Source organism: Epinephelus fuscoguttatus, linkage group LG7 (genome assembly GCF_011397635.1).
Source record: "Epinephelus fuscoguttatus linkage group LG7, E.fuscoguttatus.final_Chr_v1".
In the NCBI taxonomy this organism is placed as follows: domain Eukaryota; kingdom Metazoa; phylum Chordata; class Actinopteri; order Perciformes; family Serranidae; genus Epinephelus; species Epinephelus fuscoguttatus.
Window position 1 is genome coordinate 10,037,253 of NC_064758.1, and position 20,625 is coordinate 10,057,877.

The 20,625-nt window shown below is 43.2% G+C and overlaps 1 protein-coding gene across 2 annotated transcripts in view; it reads left to right on the forward strand.

Moving 5' to 3' along the window:
* The window catches only part of agrn (agrin), a 302,452-nt gene that overhangs the window by 219,059 nt on the left and 62,768 nt on the right, over window positions 1-20,625 (forward strand). For both annotated transcript variants that reach the window (XM_049581026.1, XM_049581027.1), the window contains 3 exons: window positions 5,982-6,203; window positions 14,658-14,855; window positions 15,382-15,582. In XM_049581026.1, coding sequence (XP_049436983.1) covers window positions 5,982-6,203; window positions 14,658-14,855; window positions 15,382-15,582 — 621 coding nt within the window. The remainder of the gene's footprint in view (window positions 1-5,981; window positions 6,204-14,657; window positions 14,856-15,381; window positions 15,583-20,625) is intronic.

Sequence of the window (20,625 nt, forward strand, 5' to 3'; positions counted from 1 at the left end):
TTTCATGTGCATGCAGCCGTGTGTGTGTTTGAGTGTGAGTGCATGATTGCGAGCACAGAAAAACTCATGGAAGTGCGAGAGAGTTGCTTGAAATGTGTTGCCTGTCGCCTCCGGAGGTTAACACAAAATCACTCAGCGGCAGACACATTGTCATTGACAAAGAGCTCTGCAAAGCAGGAAAGGAAAATCAGTCACCTTAGGTGTCAAGACTCTGTGCCGAATATTTTATCATTTGCATGTTTATTTGATTAGCATCTCTGCCGGCTGCAGTGATTGGACTCACAAACAGTCGTGGAGCTGGAGTATTTAAGTCAGCCTGAGATCACCAGTGCTGTTTTTCCTAATCAAGTTAATTAGAGGAAGTGCCGTGGGAGCCAGATTGACAGCAGCCAGGGACTGCCAGTCCACTTACTGCGGCCCGCAGGCTGTCATTGTGCCGAAATTGCAGAGAAATGTGGGTCAACAGGGTGCCAGAAGTGACTCGAGGCATTGTGATTGTCGCACGCCATCGGGGCTGTGATCAACCATGATTTCTACATTTTTCATTTCATTTCCTGTTTCTTTTGAGCCCTTCCTCGTGCTGTAGCTCCTGACTTGATTGGAGATGCAATAAATGTCAAGCGTTATTGCTCCATTTTCACTTGTGTTTTCTTTTGCATACATCAATCTGAGAAATCATTTTTGAAACTTCCTGACACACACCCCGATGACAAAACCACTTGTTTGGATTAGACGGTTTTTAGACGTCGTGTCACCTCTGATAGATACATGTCACAAGATCAGGGAACCCAGCTTGTCTTTCTTCTTTCCCCACGCTGTTTTTGCTTGTCTCCATTTTGAAGAGCAGCACATTCTTAGTTGTAAATGCACAAAGAGGCTTCGATTCACCCCCTGCCTGTGATAAGTGTTCAGTGGTAGACAGACACAGCCCGCGGGTATGCCTTTTGCTGTATGCTAATATAGCCTTTTCTCTGCACCTCCCTCTCCCTCGACTAATATGATACATAAATGTTTTTAATGCGAGGGAGGCAAAGGGAGTCGGATCAAAGCCCTGCAGGTGAAGAAACATAGAGGGCGGGGCTTGCTGCAGATTGGCTGTGCCCCATTGGAGTCCTGTGTTGTAATGGGTTGCAGTTGTAGGTGATTCTCCCTGCCAGTTGGCTACTGCAAGCATCACCTGGATTACACTGATTCACTGCCCTGCATAATACGGGGAGTGATTTGGAATTGCACACAGACCCGAGGGGGGAAAAGTCCAATTAACATATGTATGAGCTGAGCGGAGATGGGAGGAAGCTCTCGCCAAAATAATCTCCCAGCATTTCACCGACATGTTACGGGGGGTTAACAGTGTACGCCTGCTCACTGCGGCAACCACACAATCACAGCCAGCGTCCTGTCGGAGCTTGCTGTGCCATCATGGCAACCTAACGAGGGGTTGTTAAGCTTTAGAGGTTACACTGCGTACTCACCACCTTACCAGTCAGATAACACCATTAAGTGGGCAGTAATGATACTTCAGACAGACAGGTAAGCAGGTATCAGGGCATCAGGGGAACGTGTCCTCTCAGTTTTATCCGACATGGCCGACCATTGCCTCACCTGGGGCGAGCTGACACAACGCGGCCTAACCTGAAGTAATCCCCTCCAAGCCCCGAAGCGGGGCCATGCCATTAAAATACCACACTAATTAGAATAGAAAAGTTACACGGCGGCTGGCAGGAGAGGATACGGACTGAGGTGACACCCAGAATGTAAAGTCGTCTGAACCAGCATCATGGTACAGACACATAGCTGAGTGCACACTAGCAGAACAGAATCCTTGATTAGAAAGAATTATTCATGTTTTTTGGGGTTGTTTTTTTTTTACTGTTTCTCCTGACTTTCCCCTACTGCTACAGCAGACCACTCACTGCACCTGCTCAGCCACTAAAACAATGCCTTGGCTACTGCACTCATGTGTTTGGCACTGCAGATGTTCCCAGTCAACTGTCAAGCTAATTCTCACATAGAAATAGCTTGGTTGAAACCCAGCAACGCTGGTTTATTCTGGACCTGTCTGACAGAAACACTGATACATGCATGAAGAAGATGTATTTAAGTGTCTGGGAGGAGACCAGGGAGAGAGAAAGAGCTGGAGCAGGCTTGTGAACACCATCCCACAAGCCTTAGTTGTGACAGGCTGCCATTTCAAAGCTTCTGCCTGCATCCAAGAGAGAGGGAAAGACAGCTTTTTAACTGTGTCATAAGATTTTTACACTTGGGGAGTTTTGTCTAAGGTTTTTTTTTTTTCTTACACCCTCTCCAGTTAATAAATCAGGCAGAATTTTTGCCCCCCAGAGGTAGAGGATGATAAAAAATTAGTTTTGGAGGGGAATTTTCTTTCATCTTTTTTATGTGTGTGAAACAAAGAGAATGGGAGACTAAGGCGTTATCGGAGGCTGCAGTTGTGTTTTAGGAGCTCGTCCTTGGGAAGTGGGCTGGTGAACTTTTATGGAGGCCAAGGTTGTACAGTTAAGCTTGGATCACAAGCTTACGACTGTTACACGCGCATGCACGGTCACAGGCACATGCAAGGAGTTGAAAAGAGATCACGGGGAATCAATTGTTTTTGAAGCTGTACCAAATTAAGCAGCACTAAATAGCTTACATATTTATGTGGCACCTCCAAGCTCTTTTGAAACAGCAGCTTGGCATCAAAACACAGAAATCAATAGCTGTTTTCTAATCTGAAACATTCACTTCCCAAAATGGGACAGCCTGTGTCCTTGCTCAAGATCCGGAAAGATTTGTTTGATCACAGCCACAGCTTATTTAAAAAAAAAAACAGCAGGAGGTAGTGGGCAGCCCACAGTATATGTTCCGCTCTACTTTTTACTATTTTAATGTCTGTACCTCATAGGGATTGGAATCAAGAACCAGTTCAGTTAAGAACCGGTTCCAAATTGTCTGATGCATCAGACTGGTATTCAGACCTTATCAGTTCCTTTTATAAATGCCAGTGTTGTGTCAAAGACTGTTTCCCCATCGATATGTGTCACTACCTACCTAAATATGTCCCAAACTCTTAGCCCTCACCCTCACCACCAAAGGGGGTTGCTTGCATTAACAGGAGGGAAAACAGTATTCGATGGTGGAAACACATTTCAGTACAACACTGGCATGTTTTTATGACAGTTGAGCATCGCAAATAATGACATAGAACTCATGTGGCTATGCTGCTGGAAACTTACAACAAGAGGGAGTCATTGCAGGGAGGAAGAAAAAGTCCAAAGCGTGGCTTCAGTTCATGAGGAAAAATGACAATAGTGCCACTCGTAAAGTCTGTATAATTGTAGTTTCAAGGGTAAAAACACCTGCACTATGCTGGAAAATCTTTCTACACAATATGGGCTTAAATACCAAGAATGCCACATTTTTGACACTTTACACACAAGTGTTTCCACTTCCCAACTGATCAGCATGAGGGTAAATATTGTGTTATAGTAACAGTAGCTTAGGATAGAAACATTATGATTTAAATCAAGTTTATTGCAAGCAATAGGACAGTGTGCAGAAAATCTCCTCTCTAACCTGTGAACATTTTCCTCTGTCATGGCAAACACAACTCTTAGCACTTGATACTGTTACTTAGGGCTTCCGGGGCTTGGCTGCCCGTACATATAGTACATAACCAGAGAGTTTTGGCTGCCAGGCTAAAAGTAAGGGATTTGGGCCTACTTGATGTGACGGCCATCAGTCAGCTTGCTCTCCATGGTCTGACACTGCTTAGGGTTGGTCCTCATGTTACAGTTCATTTATAGACATTAAACACAGACAATAATATCAAACAAAACATTCAAAAACATCTCTCATCAACTGCTGTCCCCCACCTGGTCCAAATAGTCTCTTTTAATTACTTTGGCACGCCCCCTGTCAAACTAATACAGGGTCTATGCCTAGGTAAGCCCAACCCGCCTAGGCTGACAGCCATGTAGGACAGCCAATAGGGAGACCATGTGCCATGCAGGATCAGTGGACAGGAGGGCCAGTGGCCTGTGACACCTCCTGTACACCTGTCCACAATTTTATCAAAGCTGCACATTAGTAATAACATACAGAAATTTGATCAGGAGTTGGTCAAGAATAAGATTGATAAGGAGAATCAAAAACGCCATTGTTATTCTATTCAATTCAATTTTATTTATAAAGCCCAATATCACAAATCACAGTTTGCCTCAGAGGGCTTTAGAGCATACAGCATCCCTGTCCTTGGACCCTCACACCAGATAAGGAAAAACTCCCCCATAAAACCCTTTAATGGGGGATAAATAAACTCTATCAAGAAACTATTTCGCATGCCTAGTACCTCAGTTGCTATTATAATTTGGAAAGATGGTCCACAATTCAGATAAAAGATGTTTGGGTGACATTGATCTTTACTACCCACACTGCGCCCCTCCCATCGTTTCAATCAGAGTGAAACAAGCTAATTGCCTCTGTCTGAGTTACCGGTTGATAGTTTACGCCGGCATTAGAGGGACTACTGAACGATTCCGAGCTGATAAATGAATCATGGGGCTCTGAGCACGACAAGTCTCCCCCCTGCGATGCCATCTAATCCCATAATGGTCACGATAATGATGGAGCCATGGGTGGTGTCATTACAAGGGGCAGTTTCCATAACAGCACCCCCACCCCTCTAACAAAAGCTCAAGTAAAAGGTAGACTACAGGAGAAGGAAGTTTGCCTGACTTTGGGTGTAAAATGCACCTCTTTGAGCGCTTCTCATCAAAAATTATTTGATGCCTCCGTCTGCTTTTTCCACTAATCTGCAGACACACCACATTTAGCTGAGTGATCCGCCCCTCATGCGTGAAGCTTTCCAAATGAAAATCACTGTGGAGCTCTGCTATCGTCTTACTCTTGATACCGGAGTGTATACCATTCTCAAGGCTCACACTTTTAACCATCAAGCCAAGCCCTCAAAACTGACACACACACTGGCACCCTGTCTCCATATACACAATGCCATGTTATATTTTCATTGACAAATACAGCTGTAAAGAATGACTGAGTCAGGATGGGAGGCTGTGATCAAAAGATTGCTCATACCAGTTTTTATGCGTTTCCTCTCTCCTGATCAAGTCAGGTTATATCAGCACAGCCTACACCCGCCGCTACCAGGAATCATAGGTGCAAAATCCAGTCCTCGTTTTAATGAAGTCATGCCGGAGCTAGTGTGTGAGAGGGAGAGACTGAAGCAGACACCTCTCTGTGATGTTCACATTTCATATCTGCCTCTGCCCAGGAGCTTGCCTTTTTTGAATTATTAAGCAGAGGGCTCTTTCTTCTCTTCGCCTGTTTCTTTTTTATTTTTTCTCTTTCTCCGTCCTCTACATTTTTTTCTCTCTCTTGCTCTCTCACACTTTCTGCCTCTTCTTTTTCTCACTCCTCCATGTCAGTTCAACCAGCTTTGGCTGAAGCGGTGGCTCTCACTGAGATGCAAATGGCAGCCTTTGAAGGGGCATATTGGGAACGTCAATTAATCCAGGCGTTTACACGCCTGGAGAAAAAAAAAAGGCTGTGCAACCATTGTTCGTGGGTTGTTTCATCTCTATTGTGCTACAGGGCCATGTTTTTATCCGCTGTCCTCATGCCACCGGATTCGGCGGGAGCTCTTCAAAGATTCAGGATACATCAGGATAGGCACAAAGGCGAGGAAATGACATAGGAAGCTTAGGAAGCAAAGGGGTCACAGGAATAGGGCTGTATTGCATACTACATCATATCTCCTTTCCTTCCTAAACCTTTTTCTAACACAAAACCTGCAGTTCCCCATGTAGCTATGCTCTAACTTACCTCCCTGTCACCTATGCCCTTTCCAGCCCCAGACCTTTCTCCAACCTCTACTTTATATTCTTCCTGCTTCCCATCTACCCAGTTCAGTGCCCCCCCTCCTCTAACTTTGTTCTCTATCTCTTGGGTGATTGGCCCTTCAGATCTCAGCATACCGAGCCCCTGCCTGGATAAGGTGTGCGATCATGGGGCGGTGTGCGTGGTCAAGAACAACGAGCCGGTGTGCGAGTGCCCCGAGGCCTGCCCGCAAACATCCGACCCGGTGTGCGGATCCGACGGCCACAGCTACGGCAGCCCCTGCGAGATGCGAGCGATGGGTTGTGCCCTGCAGAGGAATATTCTCATCCAACACAAAGGACCCTGTGGTGAGTAACTGCACAACAGTTACATTACAGGAATTTACTATGCAGTCATAAAATCACTATGAAATGTGTGAATTATAGCTCACAGGTAGGGAAAGATCTCCCTTTGTGAAATACAATTAAGCTCAAATTAATTAATCGCACTACATTACCCAGAGGCAAAATTATAATCCAAAGGCATTAACAATTAACACATATGTATTATAGTCATGGTGATCCCTCGGGGCTTCCCATTTATATCCAACAAAGTCAAAACAATACTTAATATATCTCTACGTCTCTTGAGGAGTATTCTTATCCCTTGCCCAGTACTCTTCATCTCTTCCCTCCCGCTCTTCTTCAGCCCCTCTATACCAACATCAAGACTCCAATTTGCCTGTTTTGACCTTTAAGTAGAGATGCTCTTTACTCCTGATGAAAGAGAATACAGAGCATACTTGTCCGTAATTGGCTACATGAGTCACTTGGCTTTGTCTTGCAGTTTCGAAGCATCAGCTAGTCATTAGTACACCAGCGACAGCGGAGCTTCAAGTGGTAAAAATATCTTCAGATCCACCACACAGGCACACAGCCATACGGGCAGATTTTTACAGCTTGGTAAACCCACTTAGTGATTACTCTTGATGGCTTAATGCCATCTTGGAAGGCCAATTTTCCCATGGACTCTAATTGGTGATTGAGTATTCTTCCTTGTCTACCATCAAGCCGTTTGCTTTTCACACACACTGGGCAAAAGCGCAGCGGTTATTAGCCCCTTGGCCCAACTCTCTCACTTACCTCATTCGCTCTTTTTACTACAATAGATTTTTTTCTGCATATTTTGAAGACAATAACAATGAAAGTGAGTTGCCCTCTGCGGTGCTGTATTTGTGGATGAGCTGCACAGTTAGCTGAGTGATCGATACAACTGAATTAATCTCACATTGCTGGTATGAAATTGTGCTCTACTGTTTTGTCCTAAAATGCGCAGTTTATGGGTCGAGTTTGTTTGTATGAGCTAGTCTGACTGTTTTGTAAAATGAATAGTGGTTTGAGTTTTTCTCTGCACTGGGAAGATGACAGGGTTAGTTGTTGGAGTCCTATGCTCCTGCTCTGCCTGTCCATGTATTGCATCTGTCATCTTCCCCTCCCAGCCTTCTCTAAATTGAAATCCAGCGCAAGGATGTATGCCAACAGGAAATGGAGTGAGAGCAGTGTTTGGTCGGTGGGCAGGCAGGCTGACTCAATTTGGTGCGCTACACCGCAGGTAGACGGCAGGTCTGTCGGCCCAGGGTCCCTCTGCAGTAATGAATAGTCTTTATTTTAAAAAGCGAGAGGCAGAGCGAGCTGGCGGAGTGGAGGGCCCTGTCTGTAATCCAGCACTATGGATGGTTCTTGGCTCCCAGAGGAAACAGGCCTGTGTCAGCGCAATGGTGCCATAAAAATGCTGAGGCATTGGCTTGCCAGGCGTGAGCCAGCCGAGGAATGATGGCGATGATAATGTGGGTTATTTCTGGGCTGTTTGCACAGCTTTACTGGGCCTCATTCAGCGCCATAACAACTGACTGACTTAAGCTATTATCTCACCTAATTATCACAGGCTATTCCCCCCAGTAATATACTATACATGTTTATGGAGCAGAAAAGGAGAGAGAGGAGAAGAACATATGCTGCCTTCAGGTGCTGTTGGAAGTATTGGAATTAAAAGTTTAGGGTATGAGCAACGGAAGAAAGTGGTGAATAAAGTTAGATTTTCTGTGATATCCAGGTTGTTGAGTTACTCCAACTCTTATATTGCAGAAGCGCATAAGAAGTAATGAATTTTATTGTATGTTTTTTAGAGCTTGACCGATATATCAGTTTGGCCAATTAATCAACACCCACAGGATGTTTTAAACTATCGTTATTGGCAGAACACTACAGTGCCAAAGAAACCAGGTTCCCCTCTGTGTCAAAGTGTATTGTTCTTCATTTTAGCATTTATTTACTCAAAAGTTTTGGCTGGACAGCAACAGCGGGTCCAGCACTATAGACCTGGAGCTAAAGTCCCCAAATCTGTGAGTCTGCAACTGAGTGAATGCCACCACTTCCTGTTTAAAGTGAAAAGCCCTATTTCCAAATTATAAGACCTCTAGCGTTTCATACTCTAAAATATGTAATTAGGTTTAATTAAAGTTGACATTTTTAGCACTGTCAAATACCAGTTACAAAATTCTAAAAAGTAATTGAAATACATATTTTAAATGCAAGTAACAAAAATGCTGCCCATCTCTGATTTTGCATGGAAGCTCCATAAACAAAGTCAGTGTAATGTCATTGTGCAACTGAGAATCTCAAGGTGACTTTGAAGAAGGAAAATAATAAAAAAGAACCTAGATTTTCTAGGTTAGTTTGATGTTCAGTTTCAGAATTATATATATTTTTAGGTATTTATTACTTTACTTACTAAATTCAGTGATCCCTATTTATTTATTTATTTATTTATTTAGATCTGTGTTACTTTGAATTAGATGTTCAGTTCAACTGTTATCCAGCATTGAATAAAGTAAAAGATTGTTAGTTTCTGTGGGGGTTTATATCAGCTAATTAATTGGCTATCAGCTTTTTCCAGATTAAACTGTAGTTATTAAATTGACCTTCAAAAATCCACCACCAATTTATGTTAAATGTAACTTTTTGCTTTTCTTTTCATTTTTTTTTCTCCGTCAAAACATCAGATGTATACACCACATTTTCATCTTCTCATTCTGCAACATTAAGTAGGTATTTATAAGATGTGATTCCCAAAGTAGCCATCAACTTTTTGTTGTTTGTTTGTTTACTGGCTGTGTTTTGTTATTTCCATCCAAATGCGCCATAATGTGTAAGTTGTCAGATTTATGGCTTCTAGACTCTAAAGTATAGGAGCTTAAGGGAGACAGGTGAGGGTAGCAATAGTTTAAGAGGTGATAGGTGCCACAGTAGAAAATAACTGTGTGTGTGTGTGTGTGTGTGTGTGTGTGTGTGTGTGTGTGTGTGTGTGTGTGTGGCTTACCACAGCCTCTCATGGGCCCAGCCATAATTTCATTTCCTTCCCTGCGGGCTAGAAAAATAGCAGTTATCTATATGGCTCAGGTGCAACCCGATAGCGATATGAGTGACATTTGTTATTATTCAGAGATTTTTCCTCCAACTGCATTTGAGTGGCGGGCGACCTTGTAAGGTGGGCTGGGAGAGGTGCGCTCGGTTAATAGACCCCCCAGCTGGATATCAGTCGCCCCGGAAAAAGGGCCATTCATATGACTTTACCCGAACAGATGAGAGCAGAGGCGCCGGAATCATTTGAGGAAAGGAAACAAATTCCCCCTTTTTTCTCCCACAGGTGTTTGAAATGATATACACAGTTGAGTAAGAAATATAGGTCACACCAGCAGCATGAGAGTGGTCTGAGAGAGGCGGTGAAAAGAGGGCAGACGAAAGAGGGAGGGGAAAGTAATAAATGCAGGGAGGGAGGGAGATGGAGGTAAATAAGATGAGGAGGAGCAGAGAAAGTGGGGGGCAGAGTTAATAGTGTACCGGCCAGGCAGGCATCGACAGGGGAGTTGTTATCACCCAGGCATGTTCACAAGCCTTCAAAACATAAACCAGCCTACTTCTTTCTGCTTAATCCTGAGGTAATACTCCGCCCAAACCCCCTCAGCCGCAATTCAGGTTTTTTCCCGGTGAGGATATCAACAAAACGCTGCAAAGCTGGAGGGTCTTTGGTTTTTTTCCTCCTCAATGACTCAATCCTTCATGCTTTCAAGGCCACTTTTTACACCAACCTGCCCCTATTTCTCACTCTCACTTCCAAAAGCACAAACACTGCCACCAAACACAACCAGAGAAGCCGTCACAGTGCAAGAACAAATATCAGCAGTTTCCAACTTTAGGTCCAGGGGACTTCAAGGAGACCTTGACTAAATTCCAGCAGGTCCTCTGACAAAGAAAAAAGTGTGGTTTGATACTTAGAGTGACATGGCAGGAAAAATTAAAATACAGGGAAGTTTTATATAAGGTGATTATTATGATATATACAGCATTTTTGTGTTGTCCTGTCATGTACTACCTACATCAAGGAGTGACCTCCAATATTGTGTAACGATTCTAATACATCAGTACATGATACTAAAATTTCCATGGCTAATGAAAGCTGCTCATTTGACACACACATATCTGATTCTGAGCAGCTTAAGTTTTGGAAACATTTCAAACTTAATTTGTAAATTCAACACCTCAATTTGTGTTGAGTAAATTAAATACTGTATTTAATTTTTTAACTACAGCTTTTGAAATAAAGATTTCCCACGTACCAAAATGGCTGAGCCAAACAACAGCCTAAATGAATGGCCATGTTGCCAGACTCATGTCCAGCTTGTGATGAATGTTGCGCAAATATTGTCCTAACTCCTCTGATCTGGGCGCCAGTGCTGGCCCAAAGCTTGCCTGACTGTTTAAAAGTGTAGCTGATTCTCAGCCCATCTCCACACACCATTTATGGGTCAGAGGCAGGTTGCATTTGGCGCCGACTTTTAGCTGCAATCGAACTGAGTCAGGTGCTTTGGATGCAGCTGGTGTTAGATTTTATTAGACCTGGCATAGGAAGATCTTAAAATGTCTTACTTTGATCTTGGACACGCTGTGTTATACTGTATATTTTCTTGGCTGGAGAGATTCTTGCATTGGTGGACATGAAAGTAAATTTGAATGAGATGAGAGATCCCAGGTTCTAATGTTAGCACATTAGAAACTGTCGTAATGCCTTGCCTGCCAGACTTTTTCCCCGACCATTTTATGCTTGTGAAGTTGTCTGCCTTCAGGGAGAAAAAAGTTTTTCACCGGGACTCAGAATTAGTGATGACAGACTCAGAGATGACTGAATCTTAGATGACAGAAAGTGGACATCTTAACATTAGCAGTAATGGTGACAATTCTCCCTCTGCTCCTGGCTTTGAACTGGAGTTCCCCTCTTTTTCTGTCTGTCTGCGATGCGTGTTGTCTGGAGGATCAGGCAGTGTGGAGAGCCAGGTGCGAGGGCCAGGAGCTGATAAAGAAGCGAGGCTGCTATCAGGACACAGGGCCTGATAAAGGACAACACTCACCACCGCCACTTCCTGATTTATAGCCGCCGCAACCAGAGAGGAGACACAACTACAGCAACCCTCATTTTTATATTTTATGTTTATTTATTTTTGTCACAGAAAATCCCCAGCTATTTTAAAGCCTTTTCATCTTTTGCAGCCAAAACTTCCAAACCGTCTTGCAGTATAGAAGGAGCAACATCTGATCACTGACAATAGATGATTTTTAGTCTGAGTCATAGATTATTACACTTACAGTATACATGGCCAAAAGTAGATACCCCAACATTACACTGATATGTGATTGTTTAAAGAAATATTTCATTGCTGGAAAGATGGTCTTTTCATAAAACTAGGCTTTCTATGCAGTTGGAAGGTGAAAATATGTTTGAAATTGGTGCCGTATGACCATAGAAACCAGAGAAAAAAAGAGTGTGGCATTCACTTTTGCTCAAGAGCTAGAAAACCTCCAGCTAACAGAATGCACTGCGTGGCACCGGACCAATAAACGCTCCTGCTGGTGGGTGACATAATGCAAGCTGCTCGTCTAAAACTAATATGGCAGCCAGCTAGTAACAAAACATCTCATATTCCATTTAAACAGTAAGCTAAATATGCTTCTGAGGCTAGTGATAGGCAAAGCACTAACAGAATCTTTGTATATCTTTGATCAGCGCTGCTTAGTTTTACCATTTGATCTCAGTATTTCCAGCCTCCGTTTTCACAATACAGGAAACAGTATGGCACCTACTTACACTACACTAAAATACATTTCTGGAAACAACTCAGACACATGTTGCATCATCCAGCGGATTTTCATCTGGGTGCTGGCAAGATGGAGGAAACTTTACCATAGTTGATTTACACATACTGCCCACACTGTTATGATACAAAGCTGGTTGAAAATTGGCAAAATATCCCTTTAACACCTCATTCCAAAACCATGGGCATACATATTCAGCTATAACTATCTCCACCCCACTGGGAAGGCCTTCCACAAGGTTTTGGAACCTGGCTGCAGTGATTTTGCTCCCAACCAGTAAACAGAGCATTGGTGAAGTCTGCCACTGATGCTGAGGCTTGGCTTGTGTTCGATGTTCCAATTAATCCCAAAAGTGTTGGATGGCTTTGTGCAGGCCAGCTCAGTTCTTCCACAGCAAACTCTGAAACCATTATTTTACGGTTCTGGCTTCCTGCACAGAGGCATTGTCGTGTTGAAAAGAGGAAATTGGCTAGTCCCCTTAGTTGTAATTAGGGGGACTAGCCTAAACTATGAATAACAGCCCCAAACCAAAATTACACATTGGTTTAAAGGAAAAATTGGTCCTGCTTGCTCTGCTCATGTAATTTTTAAATATGACTTCAGAGAAATTAGTCATTCTACCAGTATACAATGCATTGCTCCTACAGGCAAAGTACTATATGTAACGTGCAACACATTTCCGTATTCAGTTCACAGTCAAGCTTTGAATCCGAGGAGAGAGTGGATGCCAGCATTATATAGAGAGATGAAGCAAATGAAAGACTAATAAACAGATTAATAATGTGGAAAGTTCCAGCGGCCAGTCTGGCCTCTCTCAATTAGTGCTAAATCAGCAGCGGGTATTAGCCGGCCCCTAATTGAATGTGATAGCGAGCTGTGCTAATGCAATCCTCCAGGTGTAATTGGTGTCAGAGGGAGAGGCACATCCACCGCTAGCCCTGTGTGTATATGAGGCCTTGCGTTTGCCTTCTCATCTGTTTCCTGCCCCCATGTGACACCACTCAGTGCCATGAACATGTCTGATCCCTGCTGTTTCTTCAGGGGAAAAAAACTTTGACTCCAGAAGCAGTCAATTCCTCAAGAGATGATCCAAGTGAATCCTCCAACTAATAAGGGAACTCTCAAAAGCTCTCTAAGCCTTTTGGGTATCTCAGCGCTGTCTTTTGGCAAGAAAATACACATATCATCTGCCTGCTTCAGTTTTGAAGTGTGGTGGGAAAATAGCATATTTATAAGCAGATATGAACAACCTTACAAAGTGAGAAATACAACCAGAAAAAAGTGTGACTTTTCTCACTTAGTTCTGACCAGTTTTCCAGTACTCACTGCTAAGAAGCATGCCCAGAAGATAGTGCTGGCACCATGCTTCCCCATAGGGATGTTGATGAGCAGTACCTGGCTGTCACTAGATATATAGCAATTGGCATCCAGGCCAAAGAGCTCAAGTCTTGTCTCATCAGACCAGAGAATCTTTTCCTTCATGCTTTCGGAGTCCTTTAAGTGTCATTTGGCAGCCAGGCTGTCACGTGGCTTTTTCTCAGGAGCAGGACTCAGCTCTTCCATAATGTCCTGATTGATGGAGGGCTGCAGTGATGCCTGTCCTTCTGGCAGACTCTCCTATTTTTGTATCTTTGAAGCTCTTTGTGTTCAGTTATTTAGTTTCAGCTCCAGAAAGAGGAGTTTTGGGTGGTTCCAGATGTCTGAGCCCACTGTGCTCCCGGGAACTTTCAGCACTTTGGCATCTTTTTATTTATTTATTTTTATCCTCTTCCTCAGATCTGTGCCTCAGTAGAATTCTATCTGCTGAGAGTTTTTATGAATTTCATGGCTTGGTTTTTAGCTCTCACATGCATGTGAACCGTGACGCCTTTTAATAGACAGGTGTGTACCTTTGGAAAGTATTTCAAATCAATTGAGTATGCCTCGGGTGGACTCCAATAAAGTTTTACAGCTATTCTTTACTCAGTATGGAAACTTTGCATCTCTGCACTCCTTGTATTTGTGCTGCTGCACTGCATCATTAAGCACTTCACCAGCTGTCAGTAACACAGCTTGTCAAGAGCTAGATAAAGAAAAGACAACAACTCATTTTTACCAATTAATTGGTGAATGGCTGTTGTTCACACTATGAATGTTAAAATGCAGGAAAATAATAAGTAAATAAATGTTTACAGCGTCTGTTAAATAGCATGTTAGCACAGTCTTTGTGACACAGTAACATTATCTTAATGGAAGTTGCTTTAATATTGACAGCCTATAGCAATGTACCTTTTTGTAAATATGTGCATAAAAAGAATAACAGTGCAGAGCTAAGGATGTGTAGTCAGGCAGAAACTGATTCCTTTGCAGCTTTCTATTGAGTTGAGGGATCATCGAAATGTAAGATGAGTTTGAAATGCACTGCAATGTGTCTGCAGATTAATGTCATACAATAAATTTGATCCATTTTAAGTCTACCAAACACCAAAATATGAAAGTGTAAAAAGGAATGAATATTTTAGAAATTCAGGGTATTTATTGGAGCTGACTTGCCACCAAAGTCATGTAAAAGCATACTTGAAATTCATACATAGAGATACACACTGAGCCTTTGCTTTCGTCCTTATCTCCATCTAGATGAGGCTTGTGCCAACTGCTCTTTCGGGGCAATCTGCGATGCCCAGAGCGGGCAGTGTGTGTGTGCATCGGAGTGTGTGGAGTCCCACCAGCCTGTGTGCGGCAGCGATGGCAGCACCTACAACAGCGAGTGTGAGCTGCACGTGCGTGCCTGCAAACAACAGATGGACCTCCGAGTGGTCAGCCAGGGAGAGTGCAGTAAGTAATGCATACATTTCTACAGCATGTGTCATACTTTATGAACAGCAAAGGAGGAACATGTTCTTGGCATAAGCATGAACTCTTGGCGATCAGTTTACGCTAAGAAAAATGCACGATATTCATAGGTAAAATATTCCATGGTGAATGGAGTTCTTTTTAATTAAATGTGGGTATAAAGAATACAAATGGAGCCCTACAGGAACGTCATACAGCTGCAGGCAGGCAGTTCATATTTTAACACGCTTGGACAGATGGAGAATTACTAAGGGAATGTGTATATGTCAGTTTTAAGAGAGGGATATATTACAAGAGGAAGTGGCATGAATGGCAATTAGGACAGCACCAGAGAAATCTCAGTTAAGTATCTAATCGAGACATGCATTTAAGGTCTGGTGTGTATGAAATCCATCAAAACAACTCCATGAATGTTTCTTCTTTTTGCACTGACCCATTATGCTCTGACCCATCCCACTGCTGTGTGTGTGTGTGTGTGTGTGTGTGTGTGTGTGTGTGTGCAATTCAGAAACATGCGGCAACACTGTTTGTGCCTGGGGTGCCCGGTGTGTCCAGAACAAGTGTGAGTGCCCACAGTGCTTAGACGAGCCCTTCTCTCCGGTGTGTGGAAGTGATGGCACCACCTACAACAACGAGTGTGAACTCCGTGCGTCCTCCTGCATGCGGAAGAGGAGAATTGATGTGGCGAAGCCCGGCAGCTGTGATGAAGGTAGGAAATGGACTTTGAAATGGTGTAATTATGTTAACCAATCGGCCATTGAAATGGTGTAATTATCTTTATCAACTGACCTGTGTGGTACAGTATCCAGTCATCTGTGGATTTTCATAATGGCTGCATATGCCACTAGCAGCATGCCAACAGGCTAGAAGTGAAAGTCATACTGCGTGTCCATCAGCAAAACATGAGCAGAAATAAGTTGTGGGTGATTAAGTTCAGGTCAGCTGTACATTTTATGGCTGGTTTTGTTTGTTTTTTCTTTTTTTTTTTTTTTTTTTTTCATAAGTGCATCTCACTTCACTTCCCAGCTATCATTAAGGCTCTTAATTTATCTCACCTGCAGATTATATCAGAACCAGGATCATAATGAAAGGCAACCTTATACTACTACTATATACGCTATTTTATAATGTTTCACAGTTTCATAGTAAGGAGCCTCCCTGTTTTCTGGTCTGCTTCTCTTCTAGCATGGATTTTCTCTTATTTTTTGTCTAAAAAAATTAGAACCAGTGAATTATTGTTGGTCTAACTTTCGCTCAGTGTTAATCTACTGTCAGTGAAACACAACACTAACACAGTGTTAAAGGAATTTAGTGGAAACTCACCTGAAAATAAGAATTGTAGTGTTTTCCTACTTTAGAATGACCTGTTTATATTTCATAGGGAGTGGATCACTGCAGTTAGAAGCCCATCTGCGACACTGACACTGAAAAACACTGACTTGTAACATGACTTGCTTTATTCAGTGTTTTTACCGGTTTAAAACACCAGGTCCATTTATTTTGGAGAGAAAGAGACCTCTGTGGGAATTTTGCTCTTGCTGAAAACTTGCTGAAGTTTCAGCTAGTTGCAATCTGCAATCCTCACCACTAGAAGGCACTAAATCATCTTAAATCATACACACTTAACCTTTAACAACTGCAAAACCATATCAAATTATCTGTTTACAAACTCTCACACAACTCATGCAGTATAACCCAAGTCTCATTTAAGTTGGTGAACTGATGTTTTGATATATATATATTTAATATTGTTAAATGCAGAATGTTTGGAGTTTTGGGATTCTCCGTTCACCATGTAGGCATACACGAATAAAATTCAAGGTTACACGTGGTGTATAATTGATACATAAATCTGTGGGTGAAGTATTCCTTTAAAATATTTATAAAGCATAAAACTTTGTGTGAAATATCTGCAGGAAGTGTCAAGTGACAGTAGCTTAACACAGAACAAAAGAATAGCATTAGTGACTGACTGAAGTATATCAGTCAAAGATTTTTTGACTGATATACTTTTGATTTCAGTATTTTTTGTTAAAAAGAGAAGCTCAGCAGACAGAATTTACCATATGAGCCCGCTTCAGTCTGCTTTTATTAGGGGCTGGGTTTCTTTTGTGCGTGTTGGCTTTTATTTGAAAATTTACGTTATACATTTTTATCTAACCCTTTAAGTGTGTGACCGATGGCACTTAATGCGAGTGTCCCTGATTTCTACGCCTGTAGCTCTGTCGTTCCTCCACATTCGAAATAAATGAAGTCTAATTCACCGTGCAAATCATATCTTGATCAGCACTGACAGACCGAGGCAGCATATCACAGTCCCTTGCTCGGCCCGTCTCGGGGACAACTCTGGAGGGAGCAACATGCCAACCTCTGGTTGTCATGCAGACGGCTGCGTTGCAGCTCCCCTGTGGCTGCCGGGTCGTCACAGCGAACATAGTCATCCTCTGACAAGGTGTGAAGGGGAGCAGATTACACCTGCCAGCAGGAGGGATGGCTGGAGAGAAGAGAAGAGGGGGTAGATGGAGGGCAGAGCAAATAGAGATGAGAGGAATCCTCTTCCATTTTGATTGCTAGCCAGGGGTGTTTCTTTCTTTTCTTCTTTCTTTCCCTCTTTTTTCTCTCTACCATTGTCTACCGTATTGGCCCCAGGCCCGTGAGGCGAATCATGCCGCAAAAGCTTCTTGTGGTCGATTTAACATCATTTCATTGACTGAAACGAGTGACCTTTTTTGTATGTGGAGCATGAAGAAATGTGAAACTGTACGCCCGCGATGCAGACTCACTGTCACCACACACATCCACACTCTGTTCTCTTTCTGTTGGTTGTCTCGTATCAGGCGAAAACGCTCTCTTCCACCTCCCCAAGGGCATTGCTATGCTTGTGGTGCCTGATGGCATTTTTTTTTTATTATTTTATTCTCTCTCTCATACTGTCTCTAAACATCCTGCTTTTTTTCATCAGTTGCTCATTTTGATTCAGAGAAAACCATCAGGCTTACACAATAGAATCTTTTTTTTTCCCGCTCCCCATCGCTCCCTGCCATCCCACCCACTCATGTCTCTCTCTCTCTCTCTCTCTCTCTCTCTCCATTTTGCACTCTTCTCCATCAAAATTGTGCCTCTCGACAAAAGGGGCACCGATGCTTTCACAGATAGGGGTGGAGATGGGATTGTCTGCAATCGATAAATTTCACACTAGGGGTGAAATCTGCAGGCTCTGTCCCCGCTCCTTTCAGCCCCCTCAGATGTGACCCAGACCCTCCACAGGAAGTCTGGTGTGATTGTAAAACGATCAAAACCAACTTGCTGTTTTTCCCCTTGAAATATCTGTGTTTGGCTTGTAATGTTTCTCTTTGGCTACATACATACAAAAAGGATTCCTTGTTGATGTAGTTATCCCCACCTAGATGTATGAGTGGTAGGTTTCTGCAAAATTATGAGTATATATTGTGTAATACAGCAGTCTGTCACACTGTAAGACCAAAGACTGTATTTTCTGGCTCTATTGAAGACAGCAGCAAAGCTCTACATCAACGGTGTGCACAACCCCCCTCACTCCATACTTCATATCTAAGATAAGCCTGGAGAGGAAGTGAACATGTGATTTATTCGCTTACGTAGACCTGCCTTAAAAACCATCCTCATTAGTCTTGTTGGGGAGGAGGGGGCCACAGAGCATAAAAATGGAAGTTGTTTTCTTCCGCCTTTTGTTTAACAGTAATGAAAAATGACAGTGTTCCCACTGTTGGCCATACAGGGAAATTTATCACCTGTTTAATTTCACACTCGGGTAGGCCTGGCCTCAGCTTCTTTTCTCGACACTGACAAAGTGGCAACTGAGAGCAGTGCATCACCTACGGGGGCCCAGGCCCTTTTTTAATTGAATAGACGCTTAATAAACAAGATTATGAGTGCAGGATCACACAGTGATGCACGGTCCACACCCTGCTCTTCACATATCGGATCAAGAAAGCCCCAAAAGACGTTAAAGGGCATGAAAAAAGAGCAAAGTGGCTGGCTGGGTGGTAAAAGAGCTCATCGAGTGAGATCAGCGGATTTTTCCTTCGTGGTCCATCCATCACAGGGCTTGTAACCTTCTGTTGAGGCAACAAAACTTCTTCTCTCCTTCCGCCATCTCCAAACTCCCCATCCCTTCTCCGCCGCCGGGTGTGACACTCCATCCCTCTCTATCTCGCAGAACTTTATTTGGACTAAAAGACGCTGTCACATCCCTCAAGAACGTGCATTACAAGGAACTGATAGATGGAACAAAAACAGAGGCAAATTGTGCCACGCCTCATCCAAAGGCCATCACCATCTTCGATCTTTGCCATGACACACGCCACAGTGAGGGAGGATTTGTTTCAGATGATGGATGTCCAAGTTGACATCCGCACAGGTCGTGATATCAGTGGTATCATAACGATATCGGTCACTCCTGGAGCCATTGATGTAGACACAAGTAATCTGGTCGACCAAACATCTTCAGGCAGCATCTCAACCCATCACGTGCATTTTCACCTCCCTATCCACTATTATTTACCCTCATCCTCTTCCTCTTCTTCTTCTCCCTCTGTTTTCTTTATCACACACTTTTAGACGGCTTTGACGATAGCATCTCCTCCATCATTTCTTCATTATTTTCACTGTCAAGTCCTTGTAATGCTTTTTCCTCTCTGTCTTCCGTGGACATTATTCTTATGCTATTCATTTCCTTTCTTCTCTCCACCGCTGAATTCTGTCTTCTTAATGGAGCTCCCTTGGCTAAATAGACTCTGGTTTCTGACATGATTGAGTAAAGAGGAACGGATGGGCAGTGTGGAGAGAATAGCTGATGCAGCCATCTTAGCTGGGGATGTATTAATTGAAAGGTTCATAGGCAGCGTGGGTGTCGGGCACATCAAAGAGCAAAAGCTAATTAGGACCCCCCTTCGCCCCTTCACTTTTATTTATTCCATTCTAATGTCTTACCTCTTTTATTTATTTATCTCGTCTCTGTAAGCGGGCCTGAGCAGAATATGAATTGGAGACTCCTGCATTTCCCTTTTATTGTGTCTTGCTGAGCTGGCGTACAGTAGACGGATACATGTAGCTGCCAGAGCCTCAGTTCTTATTCCTTTTTCTGATCTGGAGTCAGCTGACTTCTTGTCTTCAGGTGACTTCTGAAGTACCCTCAGATACCTGCGATAATGTCACTGGCAGTTGCAAGCCATTAGCCAGCACAATAGCCCCGTCACAAAATGTTATGTTTAACTGGGACTGTAGGTTCACAATCGATAAGTAGCTACAACAGCAAATTCAAGACAAAGCATTAGGGTTGGAGGTTCTGCTGGCTTAAAATGGAGATGGAGCGAGCCCTTAACTAGTCCTGATGTTTGTGGGGGATGTGGTCTCTGCACAAATCTACAGCTCCACTGCTGTATCCACTGCTAATGAAGTGAAGGCCCCTCCACTGTATCGACCACTCCGAGCTGTCACAGCCCATTGCTGATGACCCATATCAAAAAACAGCCAGGCTTCTGCCCCAGCCCCAGCCCCTCCCCTGCACTGTGACCTGCACCATAATCTACTTTAGAAGATGGGTTATGCTAAGTGGCACTTCCATCGCTACGACATTGATTTCACCATTAGAAGTGGCGCATCAATACAGCGAGTTGAATGAGCCCTGAAAGTATACAGGAAAAGGAAATAACACCTTGATTACCTGATGTTTTTTTGAGTCTCTCATCTGCGCTGGGAGCTTTTAGTCGGA